This window comes from Symsagittifera roscoffensis, chromosome 1, assembly GCF_963678635.1.
Source record: "Symsagittifera roscoffensis chromosome 1, txSymRosc1.1, whole genome shotgun sequence".
Classification (NCBI taxonomy): domain Eukaryota; kingdom Metazoa; phylum Xenacoelomorpha; order Acoela; family Convolutidae; genus Symsagittifera; species Symsagittifera roscoffensis.
In genome coordinates, this window is record NC_087062.1 from 35873017 (window position 1) to 35893248 (window position 20232).

A 20232-nucleotide genomic window follows, 5' to 3' on the forward strand; every position below is an offset into this window, starting at 1 on the left:
TCTGTATCAAACACTTCAAGGGCAGGCATGTCCTTGATTTCTTGTCCTGAAACATAGACAAATATAGTAATTCCAGAATGTTGGAACACATCGACAATGATTTTGGAAACTTCTTCCCAATTCATTTTATCTAAGCCACAAGCAATTTTGGGCATTGCGATAGATCGAATGTTATTTGCTATAGCATGATCTTTCATTTCGGACAAGGTATTGAATATAGCGTCGTAAGTGGGTTTCTGAAAGTACCTTTGTTTGGTAATCAGGTTATATATGATTTGTCCACATTTTGGATCAGTGAAGATGAGAATATCGTTAATGTTAGCATGTATTGAGTTACAAAAGTGTCGTAGCTCAGGATACCTTTTGCTAATTGATTCAGCAAATCCTTTTTTCATTGCTCTATCTGCAAAGATTGAATGGGCAATGGGCATATTCGATTCGAATATGGACCTTTTTTTGAAGTCTACATATTGTAGACAGGGGCCGGATAATTGAGTATTGCTTTTCTGTGTTGTATTGACAAGAGTGTTCAGCATGAAACAGCTATCGAATTCCGAACTTTCGTTTAAAATTCTCGTGGTGAATTCATCACAATCGTGGATAGCAAATATTTTATCCTCGTATCCTTGAATATCAGTTACTGCATAGCCTAGTACACACTTGTTTAGTTTGACAGGATGATCTTTCTGATTCTCAATTAGGATAGGTAGGCTTTGCTCAATTTGAGTACAAACTGTATTAATGAAAACCAATTCGGTTTTGGTTGTATTTTTATGAGGCAGGAATGTAGTCCCTTTTTCGAAGTATGAATTTGGTTCAGCCAAGTGTTTGTATAAGTATGTAGAGCGTGCTGGAATGAACAAGGGTTCTTTCAAATTAATTGAGACAATTTTTGAAACGTTAGGATATTCTTTATCGTTGTTCATCAACCCGTAGGATATTACACCTTCTTTTGATTTGAGCTCAACTGCAGGGATATCAAAGTAGAGAGCTTTTAAGAAGAGATGACAAAAGTCTACTCCTAACAGATTAGCAGTCTTTTCTTCAGTTATCCACACTTTGTGGTTAGATGGGTATTTTCCATCAGTGTCGAAACAAGATTGAATAGATGTATGGCCAAACATACGTATATCAAATCCATTATAAGTCTTTGCTTTAATTTTGGATCGGTAAATTGTCATTTTTTGACCTAATTTTTCCAATTCCTGATAAATTGGGTAGTTTATGATACTACAAGTTGATCCTGGATCAATCATGAATTCAATTTCAAGTCCACTATTATTATTTTTGTCTCCGGTGGCAAAATGATATAAGCTAAGATATATCCTTGATTTAGGATTACTATCATCGCTTGGTTTCGGAGACTTTAATAGTTTAAAGGAAAAAAATCAGTGATCGCATCACAGTAATTGACTTCTTCCTCAACCCAGTGGGTAGTTTCAGACTGTATTTGATTCGATCTAAAATTTGGTGGAAGAGATCGCGTTGAGTCTCGACTGTTATTGCTATCATAGCTTCCAGTGTTATATGGTCGACCTCTAGGGTTACTATTGAATTGCCTATTTTCTTGGTCGTAGAACTGTTTAGCAACTTGTTCATTTTCTCTGAATTTGTTTTCTCTGGGATACCTATCATCATAGGTTTGGGGTCTATTGTTATTGAAAGACGATTGTGCATTAGCATTTTGGAAATTGTTTCCGTTGTAGTTATAATTATGGCGAATGCCATAGTTATTTTGGCTAGGATTTGAATTGTTAGTAGTTCTGTTTTGGTTATCCCAGAACCGGTTACTTGGGTTAGGGTTACTCTGGTTAGGGAAGTTATTCGGTCTTCGATTTCGTTTATAATCAGTTTCAAATGAAACTCTTCGTTCATTTTTTGTTGTGAGCTCTTTCCGCAACTTATTTACTTCGTCCTGGACTTGCTTTTTTGAACATCTAGATATAGAATGTCCATTCATTCTACAATATTCGCAGAATCGTGTACTATTAGGTCTTCCCTTGATGTCAGGGTGACGTCGTTGAAATGAATTCTGATCATTGATTGCACTAACTTCTTGATTCTTGATCAATTTAGTTAGTTCTTTAATTTGAGTTTCTAATGAAGTCATTTTATCCGTTGTTGACTTATTAGCAGGATCAGTAGCAACAATGAATGTTAGATCCTTAGTGATTACATGATTTGTGAATTGATCCCAATGGGCATTTGGATGCTCTATCATGTATTCATGAGCTTTTTGCTTAAGGGCTAGAGGTCTTAGTCCCTTAATTGGGAAATCAATATACTTTTGACTTCTTTGTCTAGTTTGTATAGTTCTCTCAGCATTTTGAGCAGCTTCAGTAGCATGAACGGTATCATCAATACTTTCGGGCCATCCTCTATCTACAGAAGATTTAATTCTGTGGAAGTAATTTTTTATTAATTCGCCATCTTGGCGAGCTGCATTTTCAGCATCAATTCTATGTTTGAATTGATCTCGTCCGTCAGTGAATCTGTTTAGGAAGAGATCTTTGAGTTGTTCCCATGTGGTAGCATTGGTTACATTATCATTGAACCATTCAAGAGATGTATCAGTTAACAATGATCCGAATAGGGATCGTTGTCTGCTATCATAGCTGCGTCGTGCATCATTATCAGCAGGTCTTTGACCTAATGAGAAAAGAATTTTGTTTTCAACTGAATTCCAAAATGCTGTAGCATTTTGGTTCGGATCGTTTCCCGAAAATGTCATTAAAGACAAGTTGGGATGGGATATTGGGGTATCAGCCATTTTATATTTAGTTTGAAACTTTAAAAAGAAAGATAGAAAAATTTATGAATTTGTTTAGAAAACTTAAATTTCCGATTTGAAAATTTATTACTTCTCTTTATTTGTAAGAGATATTTCAACAATTCTCCAGTTTGAGAATTGAAATCTTTGCTTTTTATCTCTTTTTGAGACTTTAGCAATTTTAGCGAATTTTTAGAAGGTAAGCCTCACTGGTCGCACCAATTTATTACGCTAGCAAAACTATATACGTCGGACAAAACGCTTGCTAGGAATAAAGGGTCCTTTCTACTTTCTATCTTAGAAAGTAAATCTAAAATTCGCTGAGAAATATTTTATTAGAAAAGAAGTTATTATGAATTTACAGCAAGTTGCCTTTTGACTCAATATCTATTTTAAGGGTGAGATTAGAGATATTTTTACTGAGAGTAGATATTCTTTTAGAGATTGCTTGGGGGTGGTTGAAGAGAGTGGTGTTGGTGTTAGAAGAGATATTGTTGGGAATGAATTCCCGTAGTTTTGAGCTTCTATTTATACTCAGATGGGAAATCGTACCACTTTTCGTATCAAATGAGAAGTTACTTCTTAACTTCGTATTCTCTATTCGCACATTCGTATTTCACGAGAAGAAGGTTTCGTATGCTCGTATTTTACGAGAGGAATCGTTAATATTCGCATTGAATGAGAATAGTCGTTTCAATTCTCAATGCTTAAAACGTTATACGAATTATTCCAATAGCATTTCCCTTCCTTTTGCAAGGGAATAAAAACATATTTCTTTTGTGGTGGCGGCGGCGTCACATTTTGTGAACGCAATAAAATAATTCATGTTTCTGTTTCTATTTGAAATCAGAACATATTGCTTGGTTTCAAAGTAGGTTTTTTTCCTGGGTCCTTGAAAATTACTGAAGTTACTTTATACACCACTTGAAGAGGTTCTTAATGATTCACTGTTTTGATCTAGCAAAATTAAAGCAAGCAAAACGAGCATCCTACAGAACTGTTCAAGACTACCTACAAAAGACTGACTACATGCGTAGAACTTACTTTAGAATGGAAAGACTAAGATAGCGTTGCTTGTTAAAAATTGAGAATTTTGTTTAGATGATTCATTGAAAAACAACAGGAATTGAAACTTCAGAGAAAAACGATTCATTTTGTGAACAAATATTGTTCCGATAGATATCATGTTGAGAAATTATGTTTTTCTTAGAGATATCAAGGTTCAAGTTTTGTCTTTACAAGCGTATTATTGATTGGCGAGCAAGAGAAAAGTTAACGTTATGCTTGAAATAAAGGTTCAAACAATATGTTTCAAATTATATGTAAAATCTATAATACTCCTCATCCTTACAATATTTTGACCTCTTAAAGTTTTTTAAAAGAGAAAAACTTGGAAAGAGATATGGATTTGGTTCATTTAACTTGACATGCTTGCTGCCAGAAAAATAAAACACAAAATTTTCATATTGAATTTTTGGCTCCTATTCAAATAACAATTCCAACTACTGATGCGAGAAGCGTAAGGAATGCATCAGTAAGGAATGCATCAATTCAATTTTTTTTTCAACAAAGCTGATTAACGTTCTGACTTTCGATACAAAAGTAACGGAATATTTGTGCTCGGGGTGGGTTTTTTTTTCTTCAGACAAATTTCGACTTTTTAACTAGTCATTTTTGACAGAATTTTTTATATCATTCGAAAGGTATTGTTGCCAAGAGCTCAAGTTCGAAAAAATATTTTATCTGTGATATTTTTTCGTAAAGTTATGGGGGTTTAAAGATTGCCACTTGGCCAATTTCGGACAATTAACGCGCGATATATTTCGAGCTATTAACGCGTAAGCGAGAATTCATCCGTCTTAGAAGTTGTTCCAAATTGGTTTAACGAATTTTATTTGCCATAATTGATTTGTTACAAGCAGCGAAATCTATCCTTTTGTATTTGTATGACGTGTGGGGGGATGATTTTCATAAAAATTTCAAATTTTAGAAAAAAAAAACATTTCATTTTGTTTTATTTTTTTAAAAAGTTTTTGTAATGTTATTACTGCTCCATAAACCTTAATAGCAAGTCGGAACATTCAGGTCTTCACCCAGATACGAGCAGTCTTGTATTATTTTGAAGTGTAATATTAGTAACCATCATTCTGTTTTGATTGAGTTTAAATGAATAACAAGACTGCTCGTATCAGGGCGAAGCCCTGAAAGTTCCGACTGCCTTTTAACGTTTATGGAGCAGTAGTAACATAAACAACATAAAAAAATTAAATTAAATAAAATAAAATAAAATTTTTTTTTCTCCAAAATTTGAAATTTTTCTATAAAAATCATCCCCCACACGCCATATAAAGTAGAAAACAATAGATTTCGCTCCTTGTAACAAATCAATTATGGCAAATAAGCTTTTCAACCAATTTGAAACGATTTCTTAGACGGATTAACTCTCCGCTTACGCGTTAATAGCGCGAAGTATATCGCGCGTTAATTGTCCCAAAATCGTCAAAATGGCCAAAAAGGCAATCTTTAAACCCCCATAACTTAACGAAAAATGATCACAGGTGAAATATCGTTTCAAATTTAAGCTCAGGTCAACAATACCTTTTGAATGATATAAAAAAATACCGTCAAATATGGCTAGTTAAAAAGTCGAAATTTGTCTGAAGAAAAAAAAACCCACCCGAGCACAAATATTCCGTTACTTTCGTATAAAAAATTGTTTTATTATTCTCAACTTGGGTTGCATAGGCTTGATATTAAAATCTTGAAAAAGTCTATCCAAACTTTTACTTTCTTTCTTTATTGTCTGAGCACATCGTGCAGTTGTTCATATTTTTTACAATAAAGTTTGTTGTAATTCGAAAATATATATATATATTTTTGGCTGGAAAATGAGTGAAAAGCTAGGTAGCTATCGAGATGTTTCAAATAAAAAAGGTAGAAAACACCATTGCTGTAAATTATTTCAATTAAAGCTGTAGTCCTAAAGAAGTCAAAAACATGATGAACTGATGAGAATTTTTCCTCAATAATTAAACTTCTAAAAGCTTTGATTGCAAAGAAATGTTGAAAGAACAAGCAATTCGCCTGCTACTGTTTGATTTGAACAAATTTTTTTTGGGCGAATTAGGTAGCTGTTCTGCATCTAGCTGATATAGATGAGACTGAGTGATTGGTGCCTGCAAACAAACAAGTAGACGATCTGATGCTTTCAGCAATGGTATGTTTAAACTGGACACCTATCATAAACATATTCTGTTCTACTGCTTGGTGACGTGTTTTTCTAAAATCCCAAAAATTGCAAAGTTATTAGTTTGCTTGAAAACTTTTCCTTCAGACAGATATTTGAAAAGCTCTTTTTCACATTAGTGATTCACTGTGTTGATCAAAACTAATTGCTAGTCAAAAAAGCCTTTTTTTCTGAGAGATCAGTTTGATGAGAAAGGTGAAAAAAACTGAAGACGTTAAAACTTATCTGCTGAGAGCTGCAAGGTTTAGTTTTTGCCCTCTCAGCTTTTCTTTAAAACGGCAGCAATTCTTGCACAGATTGTCAACAATGTAAGCCCTCAAAAAAGTACCTTTTTTGAGCTTTCATACGAGCGTAATAATGATTGAAGAGCAACAAAAATTAACGCTTTATTCTCTATGTATAGGTGTGTTTCATAACAGTGTATTGACCAACTTATGATTAGCTGGTGGGAAAAAAGAAAAAACCAACGTTTTCACTTACCGTGGAGTCATTTTGGAAAACGAACTGAACTTGAGCGATTACAAATATCCAACTTTTTTTCTTTTTTTTGTGCGGTAGTGTTTTTCTGAATGAGATATTTTGCTAACTTTCTGCCTAATTAATTCTAGATTTTTCTTAGTGTCTTACTATTTACAAATTTATGCAAGTTGCGCAAAAGTATTTATCAGGAACAGTATATTAATTTGAGCATTATGAACATTATATCAGAAAAAATTTGAGATCCTAAATTTTTGAGCGAAAAAAGTGAAATTTTCGAATTTATCATCAACAGTACTCTTGAATTTTCATAACTCGTATCTCTTGGAAATTTTCATTTTTTTTGCGTTTAGGCACATTCACTTAGCGCGACAAATCAAAATATATTTTTCAAATGATTATACTGTTCAAAAACTTAAGAGAACAAATCTTTTTCATGCGAATCATCGAATAGTTCGAAAATTGATTGTCAAATTTAAATATACTCCAATAATTGAAGTTTCCATTATTTTTGTCATCAGTGCATTTTAGGTTCTATGTAACGTGCAGGAATGCTACTGGAATCATTCAATAACCTAAAAGATCTCTTTATCACTGTATCTGTAAAACCACGGGGCGTCGGATCTTCGCAGTTTCAGCTAAGAAATCAGACCCCCACAAAGGCAGAAAGCATAGCAGCTTTTTAACTATAAAAAACTATTATACTTTAGTTTTTTTGAATAGCCATCAATTTCGATAAGAGATTCTTATTAAATTTTTTTACTTAATTTACTTTTATTCCAAAAGTGTATCATTTGCTGACGTTTAACCCAGCGAAATTATTCAATGAGCAAAACAGCCGACTGACAGTTGGAAAAGAGTAATGAGCGCTAGAAAATAGAAAAACAATGTCCGACCGGCAATTGAGACAGCAAAAAACACTGTATACAGCAGGGGCGGATCTAGGATTTTCTCGAAGGGGGGGCGGATTTTCAAAACAAAATTTAGACCTTTTTTTAGGTCGACCAAATTGATTTTTCGAGCTTTCCCAAAGCACTGTTTTGCCCCTATTTTGGCTAAAATTTCTGCGCCGCAGGCAAATTTTTGAAAAAACAGTAAAAAAAGCCATTTTTGGGCACTTTTTGAAAAATTTTGACAAAAAAATCGCGTTTTTTTTGGCGCGCGCTCCTCCTCAAAGTTAGTATATATTGGCGCCAAATGCGCCTTCAGAAAAATTTTAGGGTCGGTCGGCCAAAAATGGATTTCTGAAAAAGTATCAAAGGGGGGACCCTTTGGGTCGGCAGGGGGTCGAATCCCTGAGGGGGGGGGGGGGGCGTCCGCCTCCTTCCCCCTAAATCCGCCCCTGGTATACAGTACACAAAACATTGTGGTTTGGCAACTAAGCCGACAAAACATCAGCCGTCAATCTATAGTCAGACTAATTAATTTTTCCCCGAAAAAACTTCGATTTCAGACTCTGAAAAAAAACAAGCTCAGGCCAGAACTCGAACCCCTAGTCCTGGAAGTTGCTAAGGTTCGATAATAAAGCGATATCAATTTCTATTACAATCGTGTAAGAAAAGTTCTTCACAGGAAAAAAGTCTAGTTCCAAATTACAAGACAATTGATCTCTCAAATGTACAAAGAAAAAGAAAACAAAAAGTGATAATTGGAGGTCAAAATTGCAACCGCGGAAACAACTTTCTAGCGCCCCGCCGTGAGTTTCAGATTTGGTTTAGTTTTTTGGGGTTAATTTTTGATAAAAATAACACAATTTGAGAAAATTGGATCAATAGGAAAATTTTTAAATCGAATATTTCAATCTGATATTTCAATTCCACTTTCGAAACTAGAGGTCGATCATGTGTTTCGAGGTCTTTACATTTTTGCTGTTCGATAGTGGAGCCGTTCTTCCCCGAAAAAAAATTTCAATTTCACACACTAAAAAAACAAGCTCAGACAGGGACTCGAACCTCTGGGCCTGGAAGTTGCTAAGGTTCGATAATATAGCAATATCATTTTCAATTAAGTATGTGTAGGATAGTTTTACTACAGAAAAAAAAGTCTAGTTCCAGATTACAAGACAATTGATCTCGCAACTGTACAAAGAAAAAGGATTTAAGAAGTGATATTTGGAGGTCAAAATTGCAACCGCTGAAACTACCTTATAGCGCCCTGCTGTGAGTTTCAGATTTTGTTTAGTTTTTTTTTATGTTGGGCCCGATTTGCAGTCCCTGGGAAAACGCTGACAGCTCCCCACCAGAAAGTTGTTAATTTTAAATTTCCAAACTCTGGGTTGCAAATAAATAGAAGAGTTAAGGTATTTGCCGTCTAACAGAAGTAAGATGAAAAAACATAGCATTCTGTTGTTAGTTTGAACTAAATGACGTACTTAAACATTCGTACCGAGCATTCTGAAAAATTGTTCCAACACACATTTTAAACGTAGATACTTCTTCAACATGTGTCAAGTGAAACGCCAATTAAATATGTATAGATGGATGGTCGCAAGTGAGAAAGCTATTTAAATTTGAGCGCAACGCAAATCTTCAATTGCTTTCAGATGATATAAGAATTCTGTCAAATATGGTTTCTTAGAAAAAGAGTCTAAAAAACACCGCCCGCGCATAAATCTTCCTCCACTTTCTTCGTAAATTGAAACAAAAATGACAAACATCCAACGTACAATTGTTCAAGAATGAGTATACCCTAAAAGGCAATCATTTGGATTTTTAGTGTGCAAAACTCATAACATTGTTTGCTCATTATAGTTCAAAATCTTTGTAGACTGATGATGGTCTTTCAAACAGCAAAATAAGAAACACGAACTTCACGAAAAGTAAACTTCACGAAATTCGAAAATAAACTTCACAAAAACATCAAACAAAAACTCAAAATAAGCAAAAAACAAAACAAAAAATGCAAACCGTTCTACAAAAATGCGGCTTCAAAACCGGCAGAATAACGCTAAGATTTCAATGCCCATTCAAAGTTAGAATTGGTTGCGATTGATTGCAGACTTACCTGGGTGCATTAGGACCTCGACAGCGTCTGCATGAAGTTACAGGGGTCTGAAATCCCTTTGAAACAGTGGTCTTATTCATGAGCAGCTTCTCTGATTTGAATTTTTAACTTAACTGAACAAACAGCCGGAAGGCGCAAGAAAGTCGCGCTAATTCATTTCGCAAATGTTCCTAATTGACAACTTAAGCCAGACAATCTATTCTTTTTCATAAAAATTGAAACACCTTCCTTTCCCCAAAGGCAACAAGCCGGACATTCGATGCTAAGTAATCCATCAAACTTTGAATTATTATATTTTCTTCCGCTCCCATTGTCTATGCTTTTTTTGATGAAATACACCGCTTAAAATAAAAACAGTATCAAATAGATGCAATTTTATTTTCATGCATTCCATAATTTTTTTAAGCTAATCATGGGTTCCACTTTTCGATGTCTTGAAATGATCTTTCAATTAAACAGCTCAGTAGGAAAACGAACGTACATAACATGTATTGCACAACTAGATTACATATATAAACACTTTCATAACGACAGACAATAAATAAATTAAAAAGAGTAAAAATTTAAACGCAAAAAAGCAACAGAAATAAACGAATAAATCAAAAAGGAGTTTCTTTCAAGCATTTAAACTCGTACGAAGTATTCAACAAGTTCAACTGATTTTCATAGAACTCGTGTACAAAAAAAAATTGATATCATCAACTTTTTTTGAAGTCAAAACCGTAATTTGCCGAATGATCACTCCTGGTCCATGCTTCGTTCACTGTCTCCTGATTCGGCATCGGCTATCTGCCCACTCTCCATTGGGGGCGCTGCAACCTCGCCAGATTGACTCATTGCTGTCGCAGAATTTGGCAGCGGAGCCGGCTGCCCTCCCGTTGAATGAGTGGCCATCATATGGGGAGGAGGATATTGAGCATGCGATGTTGGTGGCGGACCCATTTGAGGATGGGGATAGTGCCCTGGGTATGCGTGGTAGCCTTGATGCTGCATCTGATGTTGAGGAGGATAATTTGGGTTCTCTGGATGCCCACTTTGCTGCATTGATGGGGCTTGGTATCCTCTGTGAGGCATTTGAGAGGCAGATTGTTGAGGATACATTGGCATTTGATGAGCTGACGGAGGCGCGTTTCCTGTGTATCCGTGATGCGATGTCCCAGAATTTGCATAGGGTCCAGAAGGGTTCATCATACTCGAGGGATGACCGGGATATCCTGGTCTTTCATTTCCATAATGCATGGTAGATGGTCCAGTTTGCGATTGCGGAGCAGAGGAAGGCGGTGGTCCACTAGGAGCTCCATGACCTGCAGGTTGTGGAGTTGGAACAGTACCGGCATATGTCGCAGCATGCGGTTGAGAACTTGCACTGGAAGCAATAGATGACTGCGACACGTTTGAGCCGCTAGAAGCCCTTGCAGCCAATTGGCTAGATGGAACCATTGATCCAGGCTGATTAGAGGGATATTTTGGATGCTGATACGGAACTCCGACCGAAGCGGGATTTTGAGCAGCAGGAGGATAGACAGCTGCAGAAGGGTTCGCAACTTGTTTGATTGGAAACACTCCAGATTTTACTGAGTCTTGCACGCTGGCTGCCGATGAACCGGACACCGAGGATCCACTAGCAGATGAAACTGAAGAAGACGGCGAAGAAGTTGCATAGGAAGGCTGATGCTGATTGTGAGCCATAGATACACCAACAGAAGCAGGGGCAGAAGTTTCAGATTGCGGCGGAGCTTGAGGAGTTCTCGAATTTGGCCGAGGTTGCACAGGAGGCTGTTGAGCTTCTGGACGAGCAGACTGCATGCTAGCAGAAGCCGGCGATCCAGGGGCTGGAGCGTACGTAGAACCGTATGCTCCCATAGCTGGTCTGAGATGCATCTGACCATGAGGCCCAGCTGGATGATAAGGATGTCCAGATCCAGCCGGTGGCAATTGAGCAGTCCCAGGCGCTGTTTGCATTTGCCTTGAGATAGGATGTGCTGCGTATGAAGGGTGACTAGCAGGACCCGGAGAGCCCCTCATTGGACCTTGCGGTCTAGTAGTGGGTTGCGTTGGCGCGACAAAACCCGATGGCTGAGAAGGTCCAGGTTGACCATAATGTTGGGATACAGGAGGCGCAGTAGGGCTATTTTGAAAGCCAGTTGAAGCCACCTGAGAATGTGAGGGCTTCTCAGTTACTACACTGGCAGGTATTACTAATTCGCTGCTGGATGTAGAAGTTTTCTTGGCAGTCAGTGCTTCAAGCGCCATATCTGCCATGCCGACACCTTTAAGTTTCTCTTCTGTAGTTTTAATCTGCTCCATGTAAAACTGTTGGCGCTCTTTCATTAGCTCAGTCTTCTGACATTCAAGCGTATCGCGTTCTTTCTCGATCATGCTTTCGAGCTCTTCGAAATACTTCATCTTCATATCAAGTTTCTTCATCTGCGTTTCAATCACAATAGCCACTAGACTTTTAATTCTACGCTCTTCTAGACCTTGCAAATGCTTGGCTTTTACAGCTGAGGCAGCCAATGCAGTTGACGCTGCGACTGTTAGACTCTTCTTTGCTTCTTCAGGGTCGTACTCTTTCTTCACTGTAACCTCAGAATCTTCGTCCATCTTCTCTTCACTCAATTTACCTTCGGTGGACTCTTCGCTCTTTTGGGCAACTTTACTTTCTGGTTTGCTTGCTTCTGAAACATCATCTTGTGGAGCACCAGCGACACATCCCATTGCTTCGATCGTAGCATCAGAGTCGGCAGAAGTCTCGGACGAAGTCGCTCCTCCAACATCAGTTTCCATAGCTTCTTCAGTTTTTCCTTCTTCTGATTCGGTTTCCGCAATCTTTTCATCTTTTTTATCACTTTTCTTGTCTTTCTTGGCGTCTTCCGATTCTTCTTTGCCGTCCTCATCATTATCAGCCACAATTTCTTCCTCGTCACATCCTGCAATGTCACTCAACTTCACAATTCCCTTTACCTCGGTCACTCCTTGTTTTTCAGCTTCTTTGATCTTTTCCTCTACAAATGCTTTCGGTAATTCCTCATTTATCTCCTCAAACTTTTCCAGAGCCGACTCAGTTGCCATCTTAGCTATTCTCGGATCCACGACGGATGATAAAAACGCAACTGTAGTCATCAAAGGGTTTCCTTGTTGGCTATACGGAACGGGTAAAATTTCTTCCAGTCCATTTAGCTTCGACGGATCCACATATGGATCCTCAATGGGCAGTTGAAGAAACTGCATAATACACTGATGTTGCGTCCTGGTTCCAACATGCTCAGCCACCCGATTCCAGTCATCTTTGAACAACTCCACTGCTTCCAGGAGAGACAGCAGCTCTTTATCCGACCATTGCTTATCCTTCACTTTTGTGTACTTGTCGGTCCTAAGGCCTAAGTTTTTGGCCAAAACTGTCCCAGCACCAGCAGCTATCGACGATGCATCAACAACTGAAGATGCTCCTTCTGTTGTTTTTGCCGAATCTTTTGCCTCGCTTATAACTTCTTTCTTGGGTTCAACAATCTTTGATGGACGGACCGGTTGAATTGGTTTCAGTCCCGAAGGTGTGTCACCTAAGACGTGGAAATGGGAAGTCGCAGGTGGTCCCATCGGTTTGGGTCTGTCGATCAAGTCAATTTGGAAGTTTATTAAGCCCCACTGTTCCAGGAAAGACTGGATACGCATCAACGCACACACATCGCCGGTAAGATTTCGCCGCAATGCCGTGGTCGATAAATATTCCTGTGGATTGATCCGGTAGGAATCGATCATGAAATTTCTGTACGACAGATATATTTCGGGAGTCTTGGATTTATTCTTCTCATTGAAAAACTCCGGTAGCGCTCTCTTTTCAATAGCATGTATCGCATTATAGTCAAACCAAGCAGCATATGATGGCATTATAATATGATGAGTTTGTTCCGTGGCCGTTTTATGTTTCGAGCTGCTATCTTTCAAAGCTGCATTCGCAGTTTCCAAAACGGTCACTTGATTCTTCGTGAAGTCAATGCTGCTTTGGTTAGCTTTCTCCGCGGCACAATTGGTTGATGCCTCTTTCTGTGGAGCTTCTTTAACGCTACTCGTTTCCTTCGACTGTTGAGATGTGGATGCTGCAGTTACAAAAGATGTGCTTGCCTCTGATTCAACTGGCTTTGTCGAGACAGGAGCTTCTTCTTTGGGTGCATCATCTGGAGTGAAAGTCGGGATATCACTTGAGGACGAATCTGGCGCTACTTTATTAGGCGAAGTCATCGAATTCTGATCAAAGTTGATATCACTGCTGCTTTCGTCTTCATCAGCCCGGCGTTTTTTCGGAGCAGTTTTCCGTTTCTTCTTGTCAGAGTTATTCGCCACTGGAGACGGAGACTTCTTCCGTTTTCCAGAGACCCGTTCGTTGATTGAACTCACGGGGATGCAAGGAGTGATCGTGTTGCGATACACGGGTGACGTCATGAATTTCTTCCCCTCGGCTGTATTCAGCGCATAATCGTCCTCACACATCCATTCATTGAAATCATCCAAGTCCAAAACCCATCGAGCATTTACTTCATATTTTTCAGCTGGCATTTGAAGATCATGAATGTCAATTTTGGATTCTATCGTCGGCACATAATGAGACGGTAAAAAGCAGACACAACTGTCCGGGTAAAACCAAAGATGCACCAGACAGTTAGTACCGTTATTGTAAATAGGTCGCACAAAATCTTCGTCCGTGGGTGGAGGTGGCCCAGGGGGGTAAATTACATGTGTTGCCTCTTCAAAATTACTCGTCACATTTCCTTTATGTCGCTTCAGTATTTCAACCAACTTCACCGAAAGTTTTGGATCCACGTCAGGTCTTATGAACACTATAGGCACTGAAAACAATTTGGCTTGAACCAAGCATTCCTCGATGGCCATAAGAGCTTCAGCAACACTGTCCAGTCTATTCGGCGACGTGAAATCGAATCGGCGCCAATTTCGTTCACTCTTTACTCTGTACATAGTTCCCAGAATCAAGCACAGAGCTCCGCCTGGTCTGAAGTCCAAGAAAAGCTTCACCGGAAGTCTCGTCATCACAGGTTTGCTAACATTTCGACCGAAAGATGTCTCATAACAGTTGAGCATTTGAATTATGAGCCCAGCTAGAGACTTTGTTGAAACTACTTCGGATGAGAGATACTTGCTGAAGACTTCACTAGAGGCGAGCCACTTGCGTACATCTTCAAGCATCGCAAGTGTTTCGTTATCTTCGAAAAACTTCTGAAGCGACTGCCCGTCTTTTCTGACGAGATCGGGAATCATGGTGACAGTACTGATCTGAAAATAACTTCATTTGTGTGGTGATTGTCATTTTTTTCTTCAAATTATTGTCTTAATTGTGTAAACAGGTCTTTCGTATTTGGCATTCACTTATTTATTCTCTCCGTTGGAGAGAATGTCATTAGAAACTTTTAATGTTTTAACTTTGAGACAAAATCACTCTTTATTTTTTACTCTTTTATCAATTGTAATTAAGTAGAACTAGCTGTAACAAAAGTTCATCAAATTGTTACAAAATACGTTCATTAGTTATGCAACAAAAACATAAAAAAACATAAGTAGAAAAAAATCGTAGAAAGTTATGAAAAAACAATTTAAAAACATAAATCGAAAAAAATCTTTAAAATTTCTCGATGTCGCGATTAAAAAAACTCATTCCACACAAAAACCCAGAAATTTGACTAGTAAACTAGTACGTGACAAAATTTACTAAGTGTCAACAAAGTCAACCATTTTTGAGCTGACAAAGTTGATACGAGAAAAATATGATTATAAAAAGTCTTTAACTTTTACGTCTCACCCGAAACTACAATGAACAACACTTGCACTTGCAACTACAATGAAATTTGCTTACAGAAATTTGCCAAGAAAAAGTTCTCACCTGATACTAAAATGAACAAAGCTAGCAATACTCCCCTGATGCTTGAATTGAGGATGCTTACATCATAAGCAAAATCCGTGAATTGGCAACTTAGCTTACAGAACATGAACAGACAATTCAATTTTAACCAATTTTTTTTCAATTGCTATCCCTAGACCATTTGGTAATTAGCCTGAAAGATGTTAGGGTTCAATATAAAACACAGAGGCTAAGCGATACTAAAAAATAGCATTGCAAACTAGCAGACAGGGGAAAGGAAAGGAGAGCCACTAAGTCCAAAGAAAACAGAAAACGAGTGTTATTTGCGGAAAACACGTCCAGAAACACATGCGATAGCGTTTAAAATGAAAACTGTTGTCATGAAAAACTTTGAACTTTAAATTCTATTCTTAGATTTTTAACGCTTTGTGCGACCCGGAGGAAAGCATACAAATTATGGTTCCCTCGAAGGAACCAAAATTGGTTAGTAAGCCGATAAAATATAAGCCGTAATCATTTAGGCAAAAAATTTTTTAAGCGAAAAAGTAAAAAAAAAAGAAAATATACGAAGCCAAGGTTAGTATAATTACAAATTGCAGGAGTAAATGAAAACATTTAGAGCAACTACAAAGAAAACTGCATACAACAAAAAAATTTGACAGACAACTAAGCCGACAAAACACAAGCAGACAAATAAGCCGACAATTCTTTGAAACGCAATACGTTTGGAACAAAAAGGTCCTGCTCAGATTCATACCCAGGACCTTTGGCGTACTCGTTACCTCCAGACTAAGTGTGCCAGAGAAGCACATTCATAAATTTGAATTTATGAACCAAGAGATTCGTTTAAAATAGTTGTTAACCCTAAAAAGTCTATATTCCGATTTGATAACGCTTGCTAATCGCGAGCTTGAACAAGAGACAAATCGAAACAAAACTGCTCGTATCAGGGCGAAGCCCTGAATGTTCCGACTGCCTTTTAATGTTTATGGAGCAGTAATAACCTATAAACAAATTAAAGGTAATAAAATAAAATGATAACTTTTTTTCTGAAATTTGAAATTTTTTATAAAAATCATCTCACCACACGCCATATTAAGTACAAAAGGATAGATTTCGCTCCTTGTAACAGATTAATTATAGCAAATAAGCGTCTTTTAACCAATTTGGAACGATTTCTAAGACGGATTAAATCTCCGCTTACGCGTTAATAGCGCGAAATTTATCGCGCGTTAATTGTCCCAAATTGGCAATCTTTAAACCCCCATAACTTTACAAAAAATGATCACAGGTGAAATATCTTTTCAAATTTAAGCTCAAGACAACAATACTTTCTGAATGATATAAAAAAATTCCGTCAAAAATGGCTAGGTAAAAAGTCGAAACTTGTCTGAAGAAAAAAAACCCACCCCGAGCTCAAATATTCCGTTACTTTCGTATCGAAAGTCGGAACAACAATGTCTATCCAATTAGCGACTCCTGGCTTTACTGCGCTTTTATTCGGCAAAACTGTTAATGTGCGCCTGAAACAGGGTTCAACGCTTCATCGACTGTTACGAATTTTCGCATGTTACGAATTGTCACTTCACTACATTTCGTGTTCTTTTATGGTTCTCATTTAGATCCACGCTTAACTGACGGTACAATCAAGGTTGAAACTGTTTTCTCAAACACTGAATTTCAAATATAGAATTTGCTTTTAAGATTTCGCATTAGAATTTGTAGATAATCTGAAAAATATCAACATAGTAGGGGAAAATTTAATTAACACATTAAAATTACTTTTGGCTGCACACAATTTCGCATATCAATAAATAAATTCGGATAAAACTGCAAACGGAATGAAAAAAAATGAAACACCCGCCGTGGAATATGAATGTCGAAAAGGTTTTCTTTTAATAAACTCTGAAGCCACATACGGCTCTACGATTTTGCAAGCGCATGGAGCCATATATGAACAACTAGTCTCCGTCTGCTTGAAAATCGATCGCGGGATTTATGGATTCCCATTATAGTCAAATTACAATCATAACACTTAGTTAAGTATGCTGCGTTAAACACTTAGCAGTGCAATGAGCATAATTATTTCAACACGTCAAAATAAGTTACCCAAAATATAAGAGTAACGAAAATAATAATGAGAAGTGGTGGAATTCAGTTCCTCGTATAAATGAATGGTCACAATTAAACTCAATAAATACAATTAGCCAATCCTGATAGGATTAAACGAGATTCTAAAAAATAGAAATAAAATGAGATGAAAAATGAGCACCACGCATACCAGCCACTGTTACGCAATATCCAGACGATTCCCGACTCTACGATTAACATTTGACATGAAATTCGCTTTTCTTCTTGACTTTTTGCAAACAACAGTTTTGGTCTTCACGGACGATCCAAAATGAGGATCTTTTCCCCGTTCAATGATCGGGGCTCGAAACTTTACTCGGACAACTTTAAGTGCGTCTGCTTTGGGTTGACACAAGATTGGGTCTTTTTTCAAATCTTTTTCATCGACAAATTTTCCCTTCACAGATGTTGTTGCATTTTGGGCGGTTTTCGGCTGTAAATGGATAGTTGAAGGTATGATATCCAACCACTTGTTAGGGTGCAACTGTCCCTCACTTTTCAGGGAACTGTTAAGGCAGCCAGACAAAGTTTTGATACCAGATACCGTTGAGTAATCATGATCCGCCATGATAACAGAACTCTGATGAGAAGGAACAAATTCCACGTGTTTTGTTGTGTCCTCAATTTCAAATCGTTTGGAATGTTCTCCGATTGAACATGGATAACTTTTTTCGAACGTTTTTGCTGTAGTAGATGAGTAGTGAATGCTTTCGTCCTTGCTGGGAATATCAACTCGAGTAGTTCCTTCGGCGCCAGGCGCACCTTCGCATGTCCCGTCTGTCTCTTTAGGACAGCTCATCAATCCTTCAATTCCAGGTTCATTCGGGGACAACACGCCATCTAGAACCCCACTCATGAATTTATCCAAGGATTCTGTAAAACAGAACTCTGGGTTCATGTCCGGATCCCTTGAGTCAAAGCTAGTGAAAAAGCTGGGCGATTCCAGGCACCCCGGAAGTTGCAATCCCTGTAGAGAATCATCTGAAAGCTCTGGCGTTAGAGGTTCCTGAGGCCTAGCAGGAGGCGGTCTGGCAAAGTTAGATATTTCGCTCTTGGCATCTTCGAAAAGCTTGGAGCTCGGAGACCCTTCTAGTGGCGAAGATGGTTCCGAGTGATGGTTCTGGTTGGCAGTTGAGAATGTTCCGATTGTGTTGTTCTCCGGTTCTGAGAAACCCCCAGTAATCGAAGCGCTTTCGGAAGAACCTGAATTGAAAGAAAGTTCGAGGATCCCTCATTTTGAAATGAGGTACTAAATTTCTATTCCTAAGTTTATATGAGGCAAGTATATTCAATTTCAATTCGTTTTTCAGCATCAAAGAACGACGTATGACCCCACCAGCATGCAAGATAATATTTACTATTCAATGCAAAAAAAAACTTTTTCAAGAACACTAATTAGGACCGTCCTAGTTAGTAAGAAGTTACTTGATTGGGAGTTGCTGAGTTCCCACTCGTAGTCCGGGTAGGGTCTGCTCAGGATATTGGTCAGACTCTTTCCGCCTGTCTGTATCATCCTCGGCTGTCGTCTCCTCCTTTTCTTCCAAATACGCACAGTGGCACTCACTCGAGCTCTCTTCTCCCCTATATAACACATCAAAGTCACTCATCCTTTACCGAAATGACATGAGTAGGACTCATTTGTTCATGTTTTACGCTGACTTATTTTGCCTATTTATTCTAAGGACAAGCATCTAAGATATTTTTCTAGGCTGATTAATTTTCTCACCCTCGCAAGCAACGAGAATAACATTATCGAGACTGTCAAACGATAATTAAAAAAGAATCTACTCGAAATCAAATTAAAAGACGACAGTGTAATCAAACTGTGTAGCAATATATGTCATAACTTTGTACGCAGACACATGTCTTGCAGTAACAAATTTCAGATGGCGTTTATTTCCTGGGAAACTTACCTCCTTTCATTTCGGCTGCCTCTCTCTTCTTTTTCATGGCTTCCAACTTTGCTGCTCTCAATTCATCTCGTGCCAATTTGCGAGCTCGTTTGGCCCTACACCTTTCCAAATAATTCATTTTTTTCTGACTTTTGAGTCTAACTTTTTCTGCCTCTGAAGCAATCTTGCAATGCTCCTCGCACAGTTTAGCACTCAAGCTTAGAGGAATATTAGCTTTGTGATACACGTTGCTAATCAGAGGAACCGTTGCTTTGCAAAGCGAGAAATCCGTATGCCTGGCCCGACAAAACTCAAACAATTTCTGGTCAGCATCATTTGCGGCGAAATGTTTTAAACAATAGGAAGCACTCGGTAAAATATCATGGTCACAATTTTCAAATTTACATCTTTTGGTTCCAATGTCAACTGAATCATCGGACAAGCTCAAAATTCGATTGAACAGACGGATAGAAAAAGTTTCATCTGTCGACACCGATATGACGTAATTCTCTCTCGTTACGTCATCATTTTCACCACTGTCAGTTGCGCAATCATCGCTCGGATCGGAAGCAATGGTAATCCTTAGGTTGTCCCCATTTTCCGTTTCTTCAGCAGTCGACACCAATTGTTCGACCGTGAAAATAGTCTCGGCAGGCGAAAAAAACTCAAATTTTTCAGTCAAACTTTTCTCCTTAGTTTCATCTAAGGGCAAACACATAACACAGTTCTAAAACAAGATTGTGGTAATTTAATAATCTGTCTCGTAACTTCAATAAACATTCAATGTGTCACTATATCTAAACTTGGCGTCTACAGAAGAAATTTATGGCAATGTAAATTCAGC

At 38.0% G+C, this 20232-nt stretch overlaps 3 protein-coding genes across 4 annotated transcripts in view; all 3 read right to left on the minus strand.

Annotated features, from left to right (window-relative positions):
• The window catches only part of LOC134856701 (uncharacterized), a 28982-nt gene extending 19333 nt beyond the window's left edge, over window positions 1–9649 (minus strand). For both annotated transcript variants that reach the window (XR_010164837.1, XM_063872972.1), the window contains exon 1: window positions 9498–9649. Coding sequence is in view for 1 of the 2 variants with exons in the window: in XM_063872972.1 (XP_063729042.1) it covers window positions 9498–9577 (80 nt within the window). In the remaining variant the exon portion in view is untranslated. The remainder of the gene's footprint in view (window positions 1–9497) is intronic.
• Window positions 9650–9969: 320 nt separating this feature from the next.
• LOC134843620 (SWI/SNF complex subunit SMARCC1-like) lies at window positions 9970–14779 on the minus strand. The gene has a single exon (XM_063859790.1). It carries the CDS (start codon window positions 14766–14768, stop codon window positions 10236–10238), a length of 4533 nt encoding a protein of 1510 aa, XP_063715860.1. The 5' UTR covers window positions 14769–14779; the 3' UTR covers window positions 9970–10235.
• A 2272-nt stretch (window positions 14780–17051) lies between these two features.
• On the minus strand, window positions 17052–20122 carry LOC134843631 (uncharacterized). Its single transcript, XM_063859817.1, has 3 exons — window positions 19410–20122; window positions 18922–19077; window positions 17052–18699 (listed from the first exon to the last, which is right to left on the minus strand). Exons 1-3 carry the CDS (start codon window positions 20104–20106, stop codon window positions 17657–17659), a joined length of 1896 nt encoding a protein of 631 aa, XP_063715887.1. The 5' UTR covers window positions 20107–20122; the 3' UTR covers window positions 17052–17656.
• Window positions 20123–20232: the final 110 nt, after the last annotated feature.